This window comes from Osmia bicornis, chromosome 1 (assembly GCF_907164935.1).
Source record: "Osmia bicornis bicornis chromosome 1, iOsmBic2.1, whole genome shotgun sequence".
NCBI lineage: Eukaryota > Metazoa > Arthropoda > Insecta > Hymenoptera > Megachilidae > Osmia > Osmia bicornis.
Window position 1 is genome coordinate 8,687,050 of NC_060216.1, and position 21,013 is coordinate 8,708,062.

At 31.4% G+C, this 21,013-nt stretch overlaps 3 protein-coding genes across 6 annotated transcripts; 2 read left to right on the top strand and 1 right to left on the bottom strand.

Moving 5' to 3' along the window:
• Positions 1-879: 879 nt before the first annotated feature.
• LOC114882900 (RNA-binding protein 25) lies at positions 880-9,849 on the bottom strand. 4 transcript variants are annotated; one of them, XM_029200078.2, is made up of 12 exons: positions 9,550-9,849; positions 8,746-8,888; positions 7,579-7,933; positions 7,294-7,488; positions 7,099-7,214; positions 3,282-3,493; positions 2,521-3,139; positions 2,025-2,442; positions 1,726-1,947; positions 1,491-1,666; positions 1,270-1,416; positions 880-1,199 (listed from the first exon to the last, which is right to left on the bottom strand). In XM_029200078.2, exons 2-12 carry the CDS (start codon positions 8,851-8,853, stop codon positions 1,107-1,109), a joined length of 2,661 nt encoding a protein of 886 aa, XP_029055911.1. In that variant the 5' UTR covers positions 8,854-8,888; positions 9,550-9,849; the 3' UTR covers positions 880-1,106. The 4 variants fall into 4 exon arrangements, with proteins under 4 accessions (XP_029055911.1, XP_029055913.1, XP_029055910.1 ...); XM_029200080.2 differs by having other exon boundaries at positions 7,579-7,903; positions 9,429-9,849; XM_029200077.2 differs by having other exon boundaries at positions 9,429-9,849.
• A 335-nt stretch (positions 9,850-10,184) lies between these two features.
• LOC114882904 (serine/threonine-protein kinase VRK1-like) lies at positions 10,185-15,356 on the top strand. The gene is made up of 10 exons (XM_029200087.2): positions 10,185-10,373; positions 11,613-11,783; positions 11,906-12,031; positions 12,106-12,302; positions 12,387-12,630; positions 12,706-12,903; positions 13,032-13,255; positions 13,361-13,611; positions 13,691-13,824; positions 13,926-15,356. Exons 2-10 carry the CDS (start codon positions 11,618-11,620, stop codon positions 13,982-13,984), a joined length of 1,599 nt encoding a protein of 532 aa, XP_029055920.1. The 5' UTR covers positions 10,185-10,373; positions 11,613-11,617; the 3' UTR covers positions 13,985-15,356.
• Positions 15,357-18,288: 2,932 nt separating this feature from the next.
• On the top strand, positions 18,289-20,997 carry LOC114882934 (putative tyrosine-protein kinase Wsck). Its single transcript, XM_029200146.2, has 4 exons — positions 18,289-18,798; positions 18,882-19,036; positions 19,101-20,836; positions 20,916-20,997. Exons 1-4 carry the CDS (start codon positions 18,635-18,637, stop codon positions 20,982-20,984), a joined length of 2,124 nt encoding a protein of 707 aa, XP_029055979.1. The 5' UTR covers positions 18,289-18,634; the 3' UTR covers positions 20,985-20,997.
• The last annotated feature ends 16 nt before the right edge of the window (positions 20,998-21,013 follow it).

Below are 21,013 nucleotides of genomic sequence, written 5' to 3' on the forward strand. Positions count from 1 at the left end.
GTTAAAAGGAAGCGCGAACGCGTGTATAGCAGGGTTCGTGTGTATAAATACATAAGAAAAAGGTAGGAAAAAGAGGTGCCGACGAGGAGCTGGCTGGTACATAATCGCGTCGCGACAAAGAATCCATAAAAGGTTGGGCTTGCTGCGTTTTTTCGTATAGTGCCGAAGAAGAGAGAGACTCTAAGCTTGTGCCGTACTCGTGTTCCCGTGAACACAATAATGCTCCGCTATTAACCGAGAGCTTGTATTAAGCCCTCGAAAAAAAGCTTTCATGCACTTAACAACAAATAATATGAGAAGTGGTGCTTCGAGCCTGGGACACCCGTCTCGCCAACTTTCTACCATAGATTATATCGTACGTGTCTCACCTCTACAGAAAAAGAAATTGTACCCATTCTTTTTACAGTTCCATTAAAAAAAAAAAGATCACTGTAAAATCTTAAAGACACTTCCATCGAAATTAAATTTTTAAAAAAATTGTTCTGCTTGAAATATCTTTTGGAATAACAAATAGTTATAAGAAAGAAGAATTTAAATATTTCTTATAAATAAAAAAAATTGCTGGGTTGCTATACAGGTGCTTTAATGAATAATTATTTTTACCAACATCAAATATCTCATGATTTAAAATGTCTGTATTTACAAACTGTATTAATGTTTTCTTATATAAAATTATATATAATTTCCTTATAAAACTTATCTAAATAATTTAAATATGTTAATAAAATTGTATTTATTAACAAATTTAGGAAAACGAAATTCACGAACCTATAAAAGTATCGAAAAATATCAAGTAAATACAGTAAATACAATGAAAAATGAAGATATTTTTTCTTTTTAAAACTATGGATAAGCAAATTTGAAAAAACACAACTCAAATATTATAAATCGTAATTACAATTTGTATTTAACATCTCAATTGCTACACATTAATGTTACCTATTAAATCGAGCAACATCGTGTCTGCCTTCTAGCGAAGAATGCTACAAATTATACATAAGTAATTGTGTATTCGGGTATATAACTTAAATATTACATTTTAACCAAAGGAATTTGATGTGTAGTATAAATCTTTAAGTCGATTAGTACTTCAATTGATATCTCATTTATTTAACTAAGCCCATTTTTTTAGCTTCCACTTCATAAATTAATAACCTCCACATTTTCACTACAAACACTTCTGCTTCTTCGTCTAATACCTGTAATAAAGATTTGATTAAAATTATGAAAATTTTTATATTCTCGGTTGATTAAATGAAAATAATTTACCATCTGTACATCGTCGAGTATGCCTTGAGGTGAGCTGCCAGCCATTACTTTGCTACAAATAAAATCTACTAGTGTAGGTTCAGGTTCTCCAATATATTCAATAATCTTCTTATTAATCCACGGCCTTATCCGTTTCTCCATTAACGTCTATAGAAAAATATTAATTACAATTCGATGCATAAATTATAAATAAAATACATCTTTATTGAAACACCCCTTACATTATCTATTACGGCCCAGTCAAGTTGATATCCAAACAAAGCGTTTTTATCTGTAGGTATTTTGTCAATAAGAGATTTAATGTGTTTTCGTTTTTCTTCTTGACTTTTTGTACTTTCTTCTTTACCGGATTTAGGAGCTTCTTCACTGGATTTCTTCTTTTTCTCTTCGCCGTAATCTAAAGTATCATTTGAATTAAAAATAAAACACATTTAATCGCATTATAGAAAAACCTACCTAAAGGAACTAGTTTACGCTTCTTCGCGTTATTAGCACCGTCGTCGTCGTCGTCGTTATTAAATACATCTTTCACGTCGATTCGACCTTTTTTTCTGCTTTGATTCGTTTGTTGCGAATTAACATTAACAGCTGTGCTCGGACTAGCAGGGGTTTTATTACCGATACCGTGATCACTGCCACGATTGCCTCCGCTTCCCATAGCAAACGGTACAAAGTTACCTACAATCACACAAATGTAACACACGAACAAATGATTTACCCCTTGATCGATCGAACGATTTACACCGTTTACTCACTACTACTTGTTTTTTCTGGTTCACTAACGAGAGACATGCGCGAATCTTCGTCTAATGTGGGTGGAATGGATTGAACTGGAGTCGTCACAGTTTGATGAGAAGGTGACGCTCTCGTACCCTTCACACTTTCTCTATCCGTTTCTACGACTTCCTCATTCTCTTCGCCGTCGCGATGATGATTCTGATGATGACGATGATGCCTCCGATGATGATGATGATGCCTTGGCGGGGTTCTGGATGGTGCTTCCGACTGGGAAACATCATCAAATTGTACACACTCGTCACTGTCACTCTCGATTGGCTCAGTTTCTATAGGTGGCATAATTTCTTTCTCTTTTTTCACTACTTTCTCATCCTCTTCGTCGATTATAGTAATTACTGGTTTAGGCTTATACTGTTCTTCCCTTTCGGCTTTTAACTGAAATCATATCATAAATACACTATAAATCCTCAATCTTTGGAGGACTTTACTAAACATCGCTTCAATATATTTTACCCTTTCAAATTCGGCCGCTGGATCTGGATGAGAAGCGTCGGCATAAAGTTTATCCCGAAGACGTTGAAGCTCCTGACGCTCGGCACACCGATCTCGCGAATCGGCTTCAGCTTCCAATGCTCTCTCTTCCAGTCTTCTTGAAAGTTCTTTACCTTTGTAATATTTAGCGTCGTCTCTATCATCGTCGTAGTCTTCGAGAAATTCTTTCAAGCGTTTCGCTTCTCTTTCTCTTGCCTCACGTTTCGCTCTACGCTTCTCCGCTTCTTTTTCGTACTCTTTTTGCTTACGACGTTCTCGCGTCTCCCATGCTCTCAAACGTTCCTGGTAAGCCGCTTCTTTTTCTCGTGCCCTTCTCTCGTTCTTCTTCCTTTCCTTCGCTTCCTCCTCCTCTTCCCTCTCACGCATAATCTCTCTTTCGGTTTTTCTCGCCTCTTCCCTTTCTCGTTCCCTTTCCCGTTCCCTGTCCCTTTCTCTTTCTCTGTCCCTTTCACGTTCTCGTTCACGTTCTCTTTCACGATCCCGATCTCTTTCTCGTTCCCTTTCACGGTCCCTGTCTCGGTCTCTGTCTCTATCACGGTCTCTTTCGCTTCTCTGACGATCTCTGTCTCGTTCCTTAGACCTTGAATGAATATGAAAATGTTAATATTTCAGATTACATTACATTACATTACATTCTTGACTTTGATTCCTTTCTATTCTATTATACTATATTTGTTTGATAATGTTTTAGTCAATTGTAAATAATAAAATGAAGATAATACCTAGACTTAGACCGTCTTTTATCCCTTCTACTACTTCCAATACTACTACTGCGCCCCTTATGAGATGTAGGGCTGCTAGGATCACCATCTTGATCATCTTTCGTACTACTACCATCCCGCCTATCCCGTCGCTCTTTTTCACGTTTCTCCCTTTCTTCTTTCTCGACTGCTTCTTTCTTCCGTTTCACTTGAGCCTTCTCCTCCTCCTGCTTCTATAAAACACAAAAATGCAGGAACTGGTGAGACCAAAACAATCACAGTAAACTTATCAGGCTGTGATAATAAAACGCAAAAACTAGCAATCGTATTCTCCTGAGTTATCAAAATTAAAGGGTAGAAAAAAGGTTACTGTAAGTGAAAAGTTAGTTAATATGTATAAAAAATAGTGGTAATATCATTACACTATAACAGTGCAGTATTATCATTTTCTTTTGAAAATATAAATGCCCTCATATATATAATATATATATATACACACATATTAATAAAATATAAAATATTTCACATTGAATATCCATACAGTGTACATTATTAGAGATTTCATTGATTAATAGTAAAACTTATGAAAAATGTACTAATACTCTTTTAAAAACAGTGCCCTGATAATACCAATGAAATGATCAATTTTATATTATTTAAAAGAAATACTTAAGAAAAAAATTTTGATTTCTTATTTGAAAAACAAAACAAAAAACTTAAAAGTTCATTGCTCTTTAAACTTGATATAAATAAGTTTAGTATCTAACATTGAAAAAAAATTATAACATTGAACGATTACTAGTTGTACAAGAATTAATCACATGTCAGATATCATAATTCTGTTCATCTCAGTATGGTATACTCACTCCACTGGAGCATGCTCGGTCAGCAGCATCTTACACGAAATCTTGTTTACATATCAATTACCTAAGTGCAGGTATAAATTTTGGAAACAAGCATAAGAAGTTTCTTAAGCTCTACTTAAATTAAGAATACCTTAATGCTAACAGACGCATCGTAGAGGCCACCCAATGTACTTACAACATTGCAAATGTGCCTGTAAATCAATAGTGTCTAAAACTATGTAAGTCTAAGAGTCGAAAGGGATGAATATTTAGATTTCTTGTCAATACTCAATAATTATTAGAAAGTATTATACCAATCAGAAGCGGAGTCATCACGAAGAAGGGATTCCACCAAAACATCTTTCACTTTTTCCAAGAAACTGTCACACGTCTGTCAACTTTTTCTTCTGGCTATGCAGCTGATGCAGCAAACTGTTGGATATCAAATGCACAATAGTTTGCCCACCCTTATCGTCCCGTGTTATCAACGTAACGTCTTAGAAATAAATTAGTATGTTTCATCCTTACTGATATAATAGTAACAATAATGGATTACTGTTTGGAGAATCCTAGACTAAACTTTGATCAGTATTTAATAAAATATTCCTATTTACTCTTCTTATAAAAAACAATAATGACTAAAAGTCAATGCCATGTATAAAAATGCTAATAGGAAATGTAATTTAAAAAAAAAAAGGGTACATAAGTTGCTTTTCTTCTTTAATTATCATGGTTGTCCATCCATACAGTAACCCATATATTTTTTAAACTAATAAGGATAGAATAATTGAGTGCATAAAAATAGATGCACATATGAGGAAAAAACAGACTGTTGAAACATGAAATATCAGTGGTCATAGGTATTTAGATGGGCAGTTCACTAACAAAACTACAAGAACCGAATGGTTGTGTTGGCTCATGGTTGTGGAGTTTACTCACGGTGTGAAGTTGACTTGGTCAGTCAGTGTGGTGGTACCGGAGAATGGAGGAGCGCGCACCTAGGTACTACATGTCTGATCGAGACGCTGACAGAAGCTGTTTACACAAAATAAAGACAACAACTGAACAGTCGCCATTGTGAAGACAAAATCATTTCATTGTGTGTAGGATTCAGAAAGTCTCGATCCTATTAATAATCTATCTAAGAATATATTATAAAGTATGTCAGCGTCAAATTTCTTTGTTCAAAATGATATTTTTTTTGTTATCAGTCCTAGCCAATATGTAAAAACAATTGGAATAGCAATTAACTGACCTTCTATTATCAATACTAGACTGCTAGACTTTAATACAAATAACAACAGAAAATAGTTAATTGATTATTTTCTGCAATAGAAAAATATGTATCAACTAATAAGAGGGGTATATAACACCTTTATACTGATCATATAACTTCTATTACTATCTATATTATTTCTGTATATTATAACTTTGAAATATTGCTATTAAAGCCTTCCAATTCCTTTTACTTTCATTAACTTCACATCCTATTTTATTATTATGTAAGTATTAAGGTATTCTTTTTGTTTTCAGATTATCAGATTAATTACCTAGTATTTCTTTTTTTAATATTGAATACAATATTACATGAGAAATATATATATATTGTACTTTCATGAACATACTAGTGCTAGCAGTTTAGCACAATAAGTATAGAAGCGGATAAAAAATTGGATAAAATTTCAAATACAATAGCAATGAAATGCTATTAATATAACGCAGAATTATATGTGACGAGTTAAGAAAATTGGAGTTCCAATAGAAACAGATTTATCTGCTTATATGGTGTCAGCATGTTGTACAAGATTCTCCCGTCTTAATATTGCACATTTCTTGTTTTTTCATGTTTTGTTGGTTGGATATACTCTGACTTACCGACGAGGCTGCAGCTGCCTGCGAAAATACGAGGGATGTGCTGTGATTGACTCCCTTCAGAGCCAATGAGTGAGTGAAAGAGTGGTCCCCACACACAGCATTCCTAGGCGTGTGCGTTTGCTGTGTGCGACGCACGCTGCCTGTTATTATAATTATAGCAACGAGTCACGGCTCCAATTATTTAGAGCTAACATAGCACACACGCACTTTATCACAATATACTTAAAAACTAAACTTTATAACTATGCACTTGTAATCCTCTTTTGCCTGCCCAAATGCATTATATAACATTCTACATATATACTGCGAGTTTAATCAACGATTGTCTAACGAGAATTGTAGATACAATATAATCAGATGCAATAAAACATATGTCTAAAAGTCCACAAAGTATTCACAATGCATTTCATTAGGTCCTTTAAAAATTGTAAATACGTTTGAATATTTGTATAATGAGCAAATTTAGTCACAAATCAAATACTATTTTGACACCATTATATAGCTTTTAAATATAATCAAAAAAATATGAACCCGTGTATTCTAATTTTATAAAAAGATACATTTAAGTTTTTTTGCTCCGAAAATGAATAGAAAAGATAATCCAATATGGTACTTTTATAGATAACAGAACCAATACTACAAAGTATTACAAACATATTGTCTATATTTTCCGAAAAAAAAAAAAAAAAAAAAAAAAAAAAAGCAACAACAACCGAAAGAAAATAAATATTAGGTCTAAGAATTTCCCTTTCAATAAACTACCATACTTCTTATAGAAAAAATGTAAAAAATGAAATGTGTTGCATATCATATATACAGAAAATCATATAGATACTGGTGTATAAGAAAAATTTTTAGAAAAAGTTACAACATATTACAGAATAATGTTTATAATGCTTCGTAAAAGATTTGCATGGTCAGCAAATAATTGAAAGTAACTGTTAATATTTGTAAACCTAAGCTTTAACAAATTTTTTACCCAATCCTATTAGACCACAATTTGTAATACCTTCTGACATTTTGGTATATCACATCCGACAATATGTCCAAAAAAGAAGGGCAGAAAAGTAGGAGTGACATAAGAAAAAGATTGCTAATATAATTGTAAAAATAATTACCTTCATAACCTCCCTGAACTTTCCAATTTCTCTGGTAATCAAGTCTCTTTTACTTTCTTCTATTTCCGCATCATCCAAGTTCAATGATTTTGCAACCATCTTTGTTTGATGCTCCTCTACAATATATCACAAAATAGTACCTGTTAATTTTCTAACTTAATTGCTTGAAATACTATGAAGAAAGTAGTATACTACCAGGTGCAGTTTGAGCCATTTCCAAATCAGCAGCATGTTCGGCTATAATTTGATTAATACGAGCTAGTGCATCTGCATCCACTACTCTCATGCCTTCATCCATATAATCTTCACCTTCTTCTCCTTCAGCTCCTTCTGTAGGTGTTTCATCCTGTAAAGGTGACTGACCTCCTCTCAATTTTTTTCTTCTTTCCGCTAAAGTGAGTAAAAAAAATATAATTATTCAGAATAGAAGACAAATATTAGTGTAATGCATATGCGATAATTTAAAAAAATGAAATTTACCTTTAAATTGATCCAATACAACTTTAGCTTTTGCATCAACTTTGACAACAAGTTTCTTTGTACCTATTTCCATATCATGAAGTAATCTAACTGCTCTAAGACCTGCATCAGGACCTGCATATTCACAAAATCCGAATGCCTGGACTCTCTTCCACGAGAGGACATGGCCACATGCACCCAGAATATGTCTAATCATTACGTCTGGTGCTCTATCCATAATGTTACCGATAAACACGGTAACTGGTGGACCTGATTCTCTCTCACGGCGACGATTATTATCGTGCCGATTTTGGTTACGAGCGTACCGAACAGCTGGAGCTGAGGTCTGCATCGCAGATACGGGTGTTGGAATCATCTATTTTTTATAAATGGTAGTGTTCTTAATAATACACATCTCTACTCATGCAATCCAGAATCTTCCCTACCCCTAATAATATATTAATACACTTTTCTTTGTTTTATTACATTACATTTCAAAGCTGATCATGCAGAGATTTAACTTAAAAAACATAAGAGAAAAATTTGTCAGGAACCAGAAATTTAAAAAAAAAATTGTTGCTTAATCCATTACAGTTCTACACTATTGATATTTTATTTAATACACATTTAACAGTGTAATCTATAAATGTTAATACATTACATGGTACAACCACATTAACATACAGAAAAAATCATAACTATAATAAAATTAGTAATATTTAAAGAACTACATAACAAATTTATCCGATATATGATACATTAATTTGCTCACACAATATTGATTAAATAACAAATGACATGCTTTTTTCTTTATTATTTATCTAATAAATTATGTCATTTATTAACAATTTCTTGCACTTGTTGATTTTAATTCTCTTTATTAAAAAATATATTAGTGAATCATAACAGACATTAAAACAGCATTAATAATAAGCAATCTTTTCATTGATTTTATGTAAATATAAGAATAAACAAAAATGATATGGTAAAGTATTATATTAAAAAGATAATCTATGTAAAATATATTAAAATTTTTATTATTAACATAATTACTTAACATTCTGTTAAAAATGTAACAACATTTAGCAAGTGCAAAAGTGATTAAAAATAAAATCTAAGAATTCACCAATGTCATGTAGAAACAAACATGCTATAATATTTATACATTTAATTTATATGTTTACTTACATGGGCCATAGGCATTACTCCACTTATAATTGGTGGAGGTGCCCCAACCATATAAGGCATAGGTGGGATGCCTGGTATACCCATTGGTGGTTGCCCTGGGTACGACATTTCTTACTTTGAATAGTACTGTGGCAGTGAGCTCGCTAAAAAGTAATTAGGAAATTCTTGAAATACATAAATGTCATTCATATAGAACAGATGCAATATCATTAATATAAAAGTAATACAAAAAGTTTAATGAAACCCTTTAAACCTTATTACTAATACTAAACATAAAACTTTTTAAACTTTGTCAATAATGATAATCAACTGCTTTGGGTAAACTATTTTTACAAAATATAATACATTAATACTATCTAATATCTAAAAGTAAATTGCAATTGATTAAATATTATAAATAAAAAAATTATATGTATTCATCAAATAACCTTTTACATTTCACATTCTTCACAAACATACTTTAGACATGTATTTAAATATATTCATGTTAGACTAATTAATATTACAAAAAAAGAAATATGTATACCTTATGTTAAAATATAAAAACCGTACAGCCTACAAATATTATAGTATAAAATCATATTTTTTGTACCAATAGCTATAGATACTAGATAAGACATTAATGGATGCTTCAGTATTCTAACCATTAAATGATCCCAACAAGAAACCAATCTTATACTTACATAATATAATTGAAAATAGAAACAAAGCATTAAACATCATTTGAAAAATATTTATGACATTTTGTTAATTTTCATACAGCCATATAAATGTTACACTAAACACAGGAACTAAAATTTCCACCTTTACAATTTTTCAACTGCTAATCACTTCTTTTCCTCCATTACAGCTTCACACGCTGGTCGCTTCAGGAAGCCTATGGTTGGTAGTATGTTTCCCGTGTGTTCAAAAATACATCATAAAAAATAATTACATACACCCATATGCACTGCTCTTTACACTATAATTTATTAAATTTTGCTTGTCTGATACTGTTATACATATGCTGTCAATTGGTATTCAATAACACAAATGGCTTTGGAAAAAGGAACATGTCCAACTTCAAAGATCTAATGTGTTAAAATTTCAGTTTAAATTCATAAAAATCAGACCCTGTTATATAACCATGTCATGGATCAAGAATATTCCTTAGTTTCTCTATAAAAAGATATATTTTCATAGATAAGTGTAATAGATACTTTAAACCCATTCATAATTTGAATAACAGAAACGAAGTTCCAGATCATAGACTTGCAAATTGCTGAAAATATTCAGAAAATGCAGATACTATTGCTTTAAATTCTAATATTTAGTAAATTCGGAGTAGAACCTTGAAAAAATGAAATAAAAACTGAATTTTTTAAATTATTTCCACAAATATCGAATTTAAGAACAAAAACTGTAAATTTTAGAACGCCCTCTTTAGTTGATCGGCTTCCACTAAACTCCTTAGTCCTTAGTTCATGAAATGGCAGTGTGATGCATTCCTAAGCTGGGTGAAGTGAATTCTTTTCAGAGGATTGTTATAATTTCAAAATATAAAAAAATAAATATTCTAAATTATTGAAGATACCGATCAGCAAAGCAATTAGTGACTGTATGCAATGTCCTCTAATACAATTTCTGAGGTATACAAGTTAAAATGGAAGAATACTCTGTACTTTTCACTGCTAAGTTAACTATTTTGGATGACAGTTGGACACAGAATTTTTACAAGTAGATTTTTTAATCGAATTCACGCAGAAAAGAAAATAAAAATGTTTTGAGAAGCGGATCTGTGGATCATATATGTAGTTTCCAGGAAATACTAGAAATGATTTCAAACATTTTTATAATTATATATATAATTTATATTCATTAGATAATCTTGATTAGAATTCAAATAATACATGTTTTAATATATTAGTAACGGTTTATCACAATAATGTTGTATACACGTTTCTACAATTTTATGTTATTCTAAACTATTTTTTACTGTATTCTATACGGTATTGATATTTAATTTTTTTATAATACTACATAAATTTAATTTATTTTGTATGATTTGACAATAGAAAATAATTATATACAGTAGGAAACAAAAACAATTCATATATTTATTTCAAATGATTTAAATGCTTAAAGATGATGAAATCATTTTAAACAAAAGTGATATATTTTTCTTTAAAATATAAATTTCATTTTTATGTATGAAAGCAATTATTCTTTCTATAATTTTAAATGTATAAATGTGTATATATTTCTTCTCATATAATTACAATACATTACTTGCATATAAACTTATACATTTGGTTTAATAAAACTAAGTCAGAGATAGATACTTTGCAAAATTTCATTAGTTGCATCATTAATTCTGTTTTATAATTACTACAAAGTTTAAATGAAAATTATATTATTTGTTCTTAATACAAACTGTATTTCCAATATTTTCATTCTTTTAAAAATTAAATTTTGAGGTACTCACATAATTCTTTATATATATATATATAAATGTGAAAAATCATTTACAATTGTTGTTAATGTCCTTATTCATTATTTCTTAATATGTAAATATCTGTAAAAAAAAAAATAGAGATGATTCCAACTAAAATAAGTTTTTATTGAATCCTTTTTACGTAATAAAGTGTTGTTTTAAATATAAATGTGTATATTAACATTCATTATTTAGGAATTTATATTAATATTAACTAGTATAATAAATTATTATATCAGTGTTTCGTGTGTTTTTGTTTGATATATTTTAATAAAATCTTATAAAAGATGCTTGGAAATATTTTATAAAATGTACCTTTTCAAAGAACAAGCCTTGTTTTGTCTATGATAAACAATAAATTGTTTGGTTGTGTTTCATACAAATGATTATATAGTGATAATGGCACCAAGAAGAGGCGAAGAAATGCATCTTAAAAGAAGAGCAGCTATAGGTTGTAAATTACCTAATCATTTACCAGTTGGAGAAATACTTACTGATATTACTCAAAACAAATGGAAATTGGGGCATACAATAGGATATGGTGGATTTGGTGATGTATATTTAGGTAATACTTTGTTCCTCCACTTTTTATTAAATTGCGTTTTAAAGAATATTTATATGCTTAAAGATTTATATAGAATAAATGTATTTTTTTTATTCATAGTTAATTTCATTTTTTTATTACAGCATCAAGTGATATTATTTCACCAGTTGGACAAGATGCAAAGTATGTTATCAAAATTGAACCACATAATAATGGCCCATTATTTGTTGAAATGAATTTTTATATAAGAGCAGCTCGTAAGCATATGAGTAAGTTATTCAATCATGAATAATATATGCACTTTACACTTTCTATACATGTATGTTAACATAATAAATTTTAGTTGACGGTTGGTGTAAATCACAAGGGAAAAAACGGATAGGTGTTCCAACGTATGAAGGATCGGGTTCTCACACATACCAGGGTGAAAAGTACAGATTCTTAGTAATTCCGAGATATGGTATTGATATTGGAAAACTATTTGTATCAAATGGAAAAAAATTACCAATTAAACTTGTTAACAGACTAGCTGTTCAGATGGTATTTCATTGTAAAATTACAAAACTTTTATAATTTATTTATACTTTTTTAGTTCTGTAATTCCATCATTTTTCTCTTACATAGTTGGATGCACTTGAATATGTTCATAGCCGAGGATATGCTCATGCAGATGTTAAAGGATCAAACATTTTATTATCTCTACGCGAGGAAGATATTAAAGCAAAGAAGTCCCAAGCATATTTAGTTGATTATGGATTGGCTTATCGTTTTCGTACAGCGGAAGGTATGCATAAACCGTTTGTTCATGATGAAAGAAGAGCACACGAGGGTACATTAGAGTTTACATCAAGAGATGCACATCATGGAAGTAAGTTGTAAATGTAATATAAATATTTTGGAATACTATATTACCCAGTGTATTACATATTAAATTAATACTCAGCACACTCAAGAAGGGGAGATTTAGAAACACTAGGATATAATATATTGCAATGGTTATGTGGTAAATTGCCTTGGGAAAAAGAAAATGATACTGTACCATCATCAATGGATCCTGAGGAAGTTCATGCACAAAAAGAAGTATTTTTTGCAAATTTACCATTATTTATACATAAATGTTTTCCTTATGAAAAGCCACCTGGTAAGTTACAATATTTTCTTGACCTTATTGTTTGTAGACAATATTTAGTTTGTAAAGATTTATGAATGTTATATTGCTTATTGTCATATATTGTTTAAAAGGTTTTAATGATAAATATTTTTGAACAGCTGCCATTGTGGAATATATGAAATATATTACTGAATTGGGATTTGAGACTAAACCTAACTATTCTTACCTGCGTGGTTTATTTCAATCTGGTTTTAAACAAAAAAATAATGTTCCTATATATTTATATCGTGAAAAAGAATCTAATGAGAATATTTCTTATCCTATATCTTTTAAACGACCATATTTAAGAGAAAGAAAACCTTGTCGGCCTGTTAATGCCGAGGTATCATTTTTTTCTATACATTATTTTTTATTAGAATAAAATCTTATATCACTTTAATTAAATTGTTATTATATCATTATTTAATTAAAGTATTACTATTTCTAGATTCGTGTGACGCGAAATACGCAACCGAGATGTCAAGTTGAAAAACAAGAATTTTGTTGGGAAGCAGTATTAGCACTTCACCCTGATAAACTTGCAAAAATTAATGTACAGTCTCCACCATCACCACTTACACCACCCCCATCTCCACCACCTCCATCCTTACCTACATACGCTATGTTAAATGTAATTCAAAGGATGAAGGAAAAACAATCAAGCACATTTCGACACAAATTATTACCAAAATCATTAGAGTAAATATTATACTTCAATTTGTAGAACTAGAATATTTCAATAATAATGTATAATGAAAATAATATGTTTTTCAAATAGTGATCTTAAAACAAAGTGGATGACACCAGCCATGGAACAAATAGCTCAATTAAAGAAGAAGACTTCTGTACCAGCGTTTGCTGTATCTAAGACTTCTCCGCGTGTAACTCGTTCTCGAGTGGCTCAACTAAAACGTAAGATAATTTTTTTAATTATTGAAATGTATTATAACACAAATATTGCTTTTAACATAAAATGTTTATTGTTTTTTTAAATAAATTTATAATCTTGTTAGGACTTGGGAATAAGAAGAAAATAGAAAGCAACAAGAGAAGAAAAGGTCCATCATCATAAAGAGAATTAATTTTTCTAAATACTGTTCCAGTCTTCGTTCCATGTACCATGGAATTACCAGCAAGTTATCTGAATAATGGATATATTCTTAAGTATTATTCTTTATTAGTTTATTTAGATTTTATAAGAATATACTCTTGATGTTCTTGTTATAAGGACAAAATTGAATTAATTAGCAATGCCTCAGGTGTGCTTAGTACACCGATTTTTGTAAGACTGCTTTATCATCATTATTTGTCATTCAATAAAATGAACATAATATTTTTTAAATAATTGTATAGCGAACAAATAATTACAAATAGTGAGGTATCCAAAAAATTACATTTTTTTAATTGAAATGAGACTTGCTCATAGACACAGTGATAAAATATCATCACTTCGGCATACATAAAATATCGTAATATTTTGTAATTGTCATCATGAACTTATGATTTGAATACTACATTAGAGATTATTTAATTTTAGCTTATTTCTTTATTTTGTCAAATACACAACACAATATTCTGTATAAATAACATTTAGTATTTTCTTGCTTTAGTAAATGATTCATTTAGTGAAATAGTAAATTGCTAGTAATTTTTAAAACGTTCAAATTGTATTTAGTTTTTTATCATTATAATTGTCTTATAACTCATTTAACACGAATCACACATCTCATATTTATATAATAATAACAGAATACTTTGATTTTATAGCTAGGAAATAATTTGTATTGTTATGCAAAATATGGAATTTAAGTTAATAAAAATAATGTAGTATTCTTTTAATATCAAAGTACATATTCAAACATAAAGTTGTCAATAATATAAACAAAACTGTAGTATATAATAGACCAGTACAGTGACAAGTACATAACGACGCGTGTAAAAATTTACAATCGTAAACTGTTGTTTGTTCTTAACAAATCAGTATTGATCCACTAATTGTTTATATAATTAAAATACAACAGTTCACGTTTGTTATTGTAATTACAATATAATGACAAGAATGTGTGTGTAGTATAATTAATATAAATATTTTAATTGAATTAAAAATTTTTTTTATCTGACTTAATTAAAAAAAATCACGTTTAAATGATTATGTCCTATACTTGAAGTATATTGTTTCATATTGCTTTAATATAATGTAATCTAATTTGCGTTAATTCCTATCGAATGTTTACAAAACGTATAACTCAACCAATAATTGTACAAATTAATAAAATAGGGATCATGTATAGATAAAAGGGACAACTTATTTGCAGTAATTTGTGATAATTTTATTTGTATTTTCTTAAGTTATGTGTACCTGTGCCACAAAAGCAGAATTGCTAAAGACTTAAAGATGTATTGTCATTAAACAAATACACATACATTTGTAATTTTTTCTATGATAATATTATTTTATTTATAAAATTTCATTAATGTAAACTTAATATAAACTTTCTTCATTCATATAAATATTCTTCTAGTTACAGCAATCACAAATATTAGTATAACATCAATGTATGGTTACTTTAAAATTATATTATAATAAATAATGTATAAATTTTGCAAAAATGCATATTTATTAACTTATACAAAATGCAATTTAATTTATATACTATTATATATTTTGATAAAGTATAATCATAAAATATTGAAAATATATATTTTAGTTAAATTTTACGTATTATGTTATGTTATAAATTATTACTGATACTATTTAGAATTAAATATAATAGAAGATTAATTTTCAACAAGTAAATTTAAAGTTAATGTGTGAAGTTGGCATATGGCATAATTTCTTTGTTAATTTCGACAGTGACTACAAATGTAGATGACTGGACATGCCTCTGTTTTCGAGAGGTCATGATTTAGGGGGTTCCAAACACCCCCAGATGAGAATAGATCTGCTCCGACAAGAAGATAGTGAGTGATTAATTTCTTAATTATTTACAAGTTTGTTTTATAATAATGATTGTAGTGCGCATGCGCAAAATATTCTCAGGACTCTTGCCAACAGAAAGCGTATCGGCTAGCTTCATTAGGTAGCTAAAGGCATACATATACCCTTAAATTATTTTCTGCGTTCATTTAATTTGCTGTAATTATCTTCTTAGCTTATTGAATAAACTCCTTAGGAGGGCGAACGTGTTGATTTTATTACTTCTGTCTGCACCCTTATATCACTGCATTCCTTACATTCCAGCAACCCTTACATCTCAGTATTTCTAACGCCTCTGCATTCTTATCATCCCTACATTCCTTACATCGCGTCATCCCTTATATCCCTACATTCCTTACATCTCTTTATCCTTTACATCCCGACATTCCTTACATCGCTTCATCCCTTATATCCCTACATTCCTTACATCTCTTCTTCCCTTTCATCCCGACATTCCTTACATCTCTTCATCCCTTACATCCCTGCATTCTTCACATGTCTGTATCCTTTACATCTTTGTATCGGCGATTTTATACAAATTTAGTTCCTTTTTTCGCCGCCAGAGGGCGCTGACTCGAGATCGAAATTTTAGTTCACATTTTTGCCGCCAGAGGGCCAGAAACTGAGCAAGCTTTAGTTCTTTTTTTCGCCGCCAGTGGGCGCTGACTCGACATCGAGATTTTAGTTCACATTTTTGCCGCCAGAGGGCCAGAAACCGAGCAAGCTTTAGTTCCTTTTTTCGTCACCAGAGGGCGCTGATTCGACATCGAGATTTTAGTTCACATTTTTGCCGCCAGAGGGCCAGAAACCGAGCAAGCTTTAGTTCCTTTTTTCGTCACCAGAGGGCGCTGACTCGACATCGAGATTTTAGTTCACATTTTTGCCGCCAGAGGGCGAGGAATCGAGCGAGATTTAGTTCCCTTTTCCGCCACCAGAGGGCGCTGGCGCGACATCGAATTTTAGTTCGCATTTTTGTCGCTAGGGGGCGCTATTTTCGAGAATTTCGCGAAAATTTAGGTAAACTAACTTACCTTTACTCGAAGCAGTCTTTATAATATATTTATTATAAGGAATGTAGGGATGAAAGGAATATAGGGATGAAAAGAATGTAGGGATGTAAGGGATAAAAGAGATGTAAGGAATGTAAGGATTTAAGGGATGATAATAATGTAGGGATTTGAGGGATGAAGAGATGTAAGGCATGTAGGGATGAAAAAAATGTAGGTATGAAAGGAATGTAGGGTTGAAAAGAATGTAGGCACGAAAAGAATGCGGAGATGTAACGGAACGAGGGATGTAAGGGATGCGGAGATGTAACGGAACGAGGGATGTAATGGAATCCCGTAGGGGTCCGGGGCTGGGGCCCCGGTCTCCGCTGCACGCGGCCCGAGGAGTGCCGGCTTCGGGTGTGGCCCCCGTTGTCGGCGGAGTTTGGCACATGGCGGAGGATCAAAGGACCCTTCCTACCGCCCTAGTGCAGGCCACGGACCTGATATTATTCAGGGATGTTAGGGACCCTGCTGCGCCAATAACGCCCTCTGCATACCGACCTGATATCATAATGGGGCATTAAGGACCCCGAAACGCCGGCGACTATCTTTGCATACTAATATAGCGTCCGGGGTGCCAGGGACCCCGAAGCAAATAGCGAAATATAAGACCTAAAAACTTGTTCGGGATAGTGAAGGGTACGACCGGATCTGTAGCACATGCGCATTACAATTATTTATTATAAAACGAACTTGTAAATAATTAAGAAATTATTCACTCACAAACAATGAAAATGATATATTTCTAAGTCACAAACGATTTCCAATCAATTACAATTATCAGTTATCACAAAATCTGTTTATTATAAAAAATTACTAAAAAGTTTCAGCTCACATCATGATTGAAATAAAATTGCTAATTATAAAAGAAATATTTTGTCACAAACGTTAAAAAAAGACTCACAATCAATCACAAACGATTTACAAACGAAATACACTAAGAAAAATTAAAAATAATCATATTTTATTTATTCCTTCCGGCTTGCTTTATGTATGTGGCGTATGAAGCGAATACAAGTTTGTCAAACAATTATAATAATAATTACTCAGTTATGTGCTGCTTTAGACTGATTTCTGAAGAAAAATAGAATCAGATGGAGTGAAAATTGGGTCTTGTGCTGGCATCAGTGTTTTATATGTACATACCGCAGTTCACCAAAGTCCATAACTGCGAAAAGACCAATTTTCGTTCTTTGCGCATCTCTAGTGCGCATCTTCGCCCTGATTGGCGATACTCCCAAACGAAGTGAAAAGCGATTAGCAGAGAGCTCGCTGCATTCCCCCACCATCTTCCAACCTGCGCGTCGCAGTTATGGACTCTGGTGAACTGCAGTATAGATATATATATATAGATATATACATATGCATCTATATAGATGAATGATACCACACCCGTAAAATATATTTCTCACTGTTTTGATATTTGCTGGAGTTTATAAAGATTCATCATACTTTTTGAAAGCAAAAAATGATGAAAAATCAAAAATATTACTATTATTCCTTCATAATCGAAAGCAATGCAATTGATTATAGGAGTTAACCTTTTTGGTTTCATTTGAATCATAGTGACATCATTCGTTTATTGATTCAGATGTAAACTATTCGAAAAGAATATTGTGTCATTGCATCTTAGAAGTAGTGATATTAATAACAATCAAATCGCAGATGCAGCGTTAAAATTACAGTACAATACACAATGCTAATATTGTTAGTTTTTTCCTTCTTTCACAATGTACTTAGTCAAAAATATGAGGGTTGTTTTCAAAGTTCAGTATTAGATCCTGATTTACCAACCCGGATATTAACTCATGCTACTGTGCCAGCAGATTGTATCAAAGAGTGCCGTTCACATTATTATATGTAAGATGGAAATATTATTTATAAATGTTGAATGTTTCTAATATCAAATAAATGTGTACTTACTATTTACCAATGATTTATAGGTTTGCTGGGTTAATGAATGGTCAACAATGTTTTTGTGGTAGCAAGTATGGTAGAAAAGGATTATCTACTTCATGTATTGTTCCTTGTTCATCTGATCCAAGTAATTATTGTGGTAGCCAAGATGCTATGAGTATTTATTCCAGTGGATATAAAGGTATATTTATGAAAAGCTCATAGTAACAGTATGTATTTATTAATTACATTAATTAAATATTTAGGTCCTAGTCCACCAAGAAGTGCCCAAATAACTCACAATGGATATAATAACTTACATATTACCTGGGAACCACCTGACATACCTAATGGAAATATTACATCTTATACTTTAAAGGCAATAGTCATTCAAACATTTTCATCAAATCCAATACCACCTATAGAAAGTCAAATACAAGGAGGTGCTTCAAACAATACTCTTTTGCAAAATCTGCAACCAGGCACAAAATATAATATATCAATCATTGCTACAAATACTCAAGCAGATAGTGAGCCTGTATATATTTCAGGATGGACATTAATAGGTCCACCTAATCAACCAACAATCCCAAAAGTAATAGAACGAACAAGTACTACTGTAACTGTTTTACTAACAGAAGGAAGTAGCGAATATGGACCTATTAGTGCATATCAGGTATTTGTTGTTCAACCTGGTATAATACCTCCATCAGGTCCTAATGTCACTTATAACAATTATGAAAAATCAATGCAGCAAGGTTTAGGATACTATATTACCGGAGAATTTGAAGCCTCTGAATTTTATAAATATAAAAAATTTATCGTTGGGGATGGTAAAATGATTGGAGGATATTATAATGTGCCTCTAAATTCTGAAACAATTCCTCAAATAGGTTTAGCGGTAATCTCCAAATTTCAAAGAGAAGTACAATTTGCGTATTCAAGTTTAATCAATAATTTGACAAGTAATGGAAACAGAAATAGTAAAATGGATTCCACAACAATTACGCTTTGCGTTGCAATCGGTCTTTTAGGAGCATTACTTATCGTCTTAATCGTATCATATTTTGTTTTGCGACAACGTCATGAAAAATTTCGTATGAGAAAACTTCCTGAACAGCAAGAGCTTACATTGCAAGGACCACTGTATGAAGTAGATAATTTAGCGTATATTCCAGAAGATGTACCTGAAAGGGTAAATCATTATCAAGAATTAAAAAAAAAAGTTTGGACTATACCGCAAAATGCGATGAAAATTAATGACACTATAATACGTAGAGGACGATTTGGTACTGTTCATACAGGTATAGTTGAAAAAGATGGAAAAACTTATACCGTTGCAATTCATAATATAGCTGATAAATTATTAAAAGCAGCTGATAAAAGAAATATGTTACGAGAATTGGATGTTTGTATCAAAGCATCTCCTATGAAATATCTTGCAGACCTTGTGGGAACTTGTGAAACACAAGATACATTGTATGTTGTACTAGAATTGCCACTTCAAACATTAAAAAGCCGATTGATAGCTACGAGATCTGGGAATGTATTTCCAGTTAATCATATTCTACCTATAGGATCTATGATAGCATCAGCTTTGCAACATCTTGAAAATTATAAAATTGTACATGAGCATCTTTGTGCAAGAAGTGTAGGTCTTTGCACTGATTGGACACCTAAGTTAATGGGTCATGGAATTTCTAAATATGCTTTGGAAGATACAAAGTATACACGATGGACTGCTGTTGAATGTCTTGGTAACAAGAAAAAACACCAACCAGGAGTAGTTTGGTCTTTTGGTGTACTTTTATGGGAAATGCTTAGTATGGGTGGTACACCATATTCTAATCTTTTACTTGACAGTGAAGTAGAAGAAGTAGTTGAGCAAGGAGTTAGATTACCGCAATTACAAGATACTCCTGATCCACTTTATGAAGTTATGTCATCTTGTTGGCAAGTAACAACTCAAGAGAGGCCAACATTTTCAGAACTTACAAGATTGGTAAATACTGTACATTTCTATTTTATTGTCGTAAAGATAAAATATTTCATGTATTTATCACTCTGGTTTGCACTTTCAGGAAACTTTAAGTATTTGTCCAATCACAGCAATCACAGAACCATACATTCCAGAACTAGAATTAAACTAATGTTGATTGTAAACAAGTGTTCGTATTTT

Bases quoted from the DNA above. Each gene is read 5' to 3' on its own strand.
- LOC114882900 (XM_029200078.2), bottom strand. From the start codon at position 8,853: ATGTCGTACCCAGGGCAACCACCAATGGGTATACCAGGCATCCCACCT. The intron at 7,215-7,293 runs GTAGTATACTAC...GATATATTGTAG, and splicing joins AATGGCTCAAACTGCACCTG to AGGAGCATCAAACAAAGATG. The intron at 1,667-1,725 runs GTAGGTTTTTCT...ATGATACTTTAG, and splicing joins GCGTAAACTAGTTCCTTTAG to ATTACGGCGAAGAGAAAAAG.
- LOC114882904 (XM_029200087.2), top strand. From the start codon at position 11,618: ATGGCACCAAGAAGAGGCGAAGAAATGCATCTTAAAAGAAGAGCAGCT. The intron at 12,303-12,386 runs GTATTTCATTGT...TCTCTTACATAG, and splicing joins ACAGACTAGCTGTTCAGATG to TTGGATGCACTTGAATATGT. The intron at 13,825-13,925 runs GTAAGATAATTT...TAATCTTGTTAG, and splicing joins TCGAGTGGCTCAACTAAAAC to GACTTGGGAATAAGAAGAAA.
- LOC114882934 (XM_029200146.2), top strand. From the start codon at position 18,635: ATGCTAATATTGTTAGTTTTTTCCTTCTTTCACAATGTACTTAGTCAA. The intron at 18,799-18,881 runs GTAAGATGGAAA...AATGATTTATAG, and splicing joins TGCCGTTCACATTATTATAT to GTTTGCTGGGTTAATGAATG. The intron at 19,037-19,100 runs GTATATTTATGA...TTAAATATTTAG, and splicing joins TTATTCCAGTGGATATAAAG to GTCCTAGTCCACCAAGAAGT.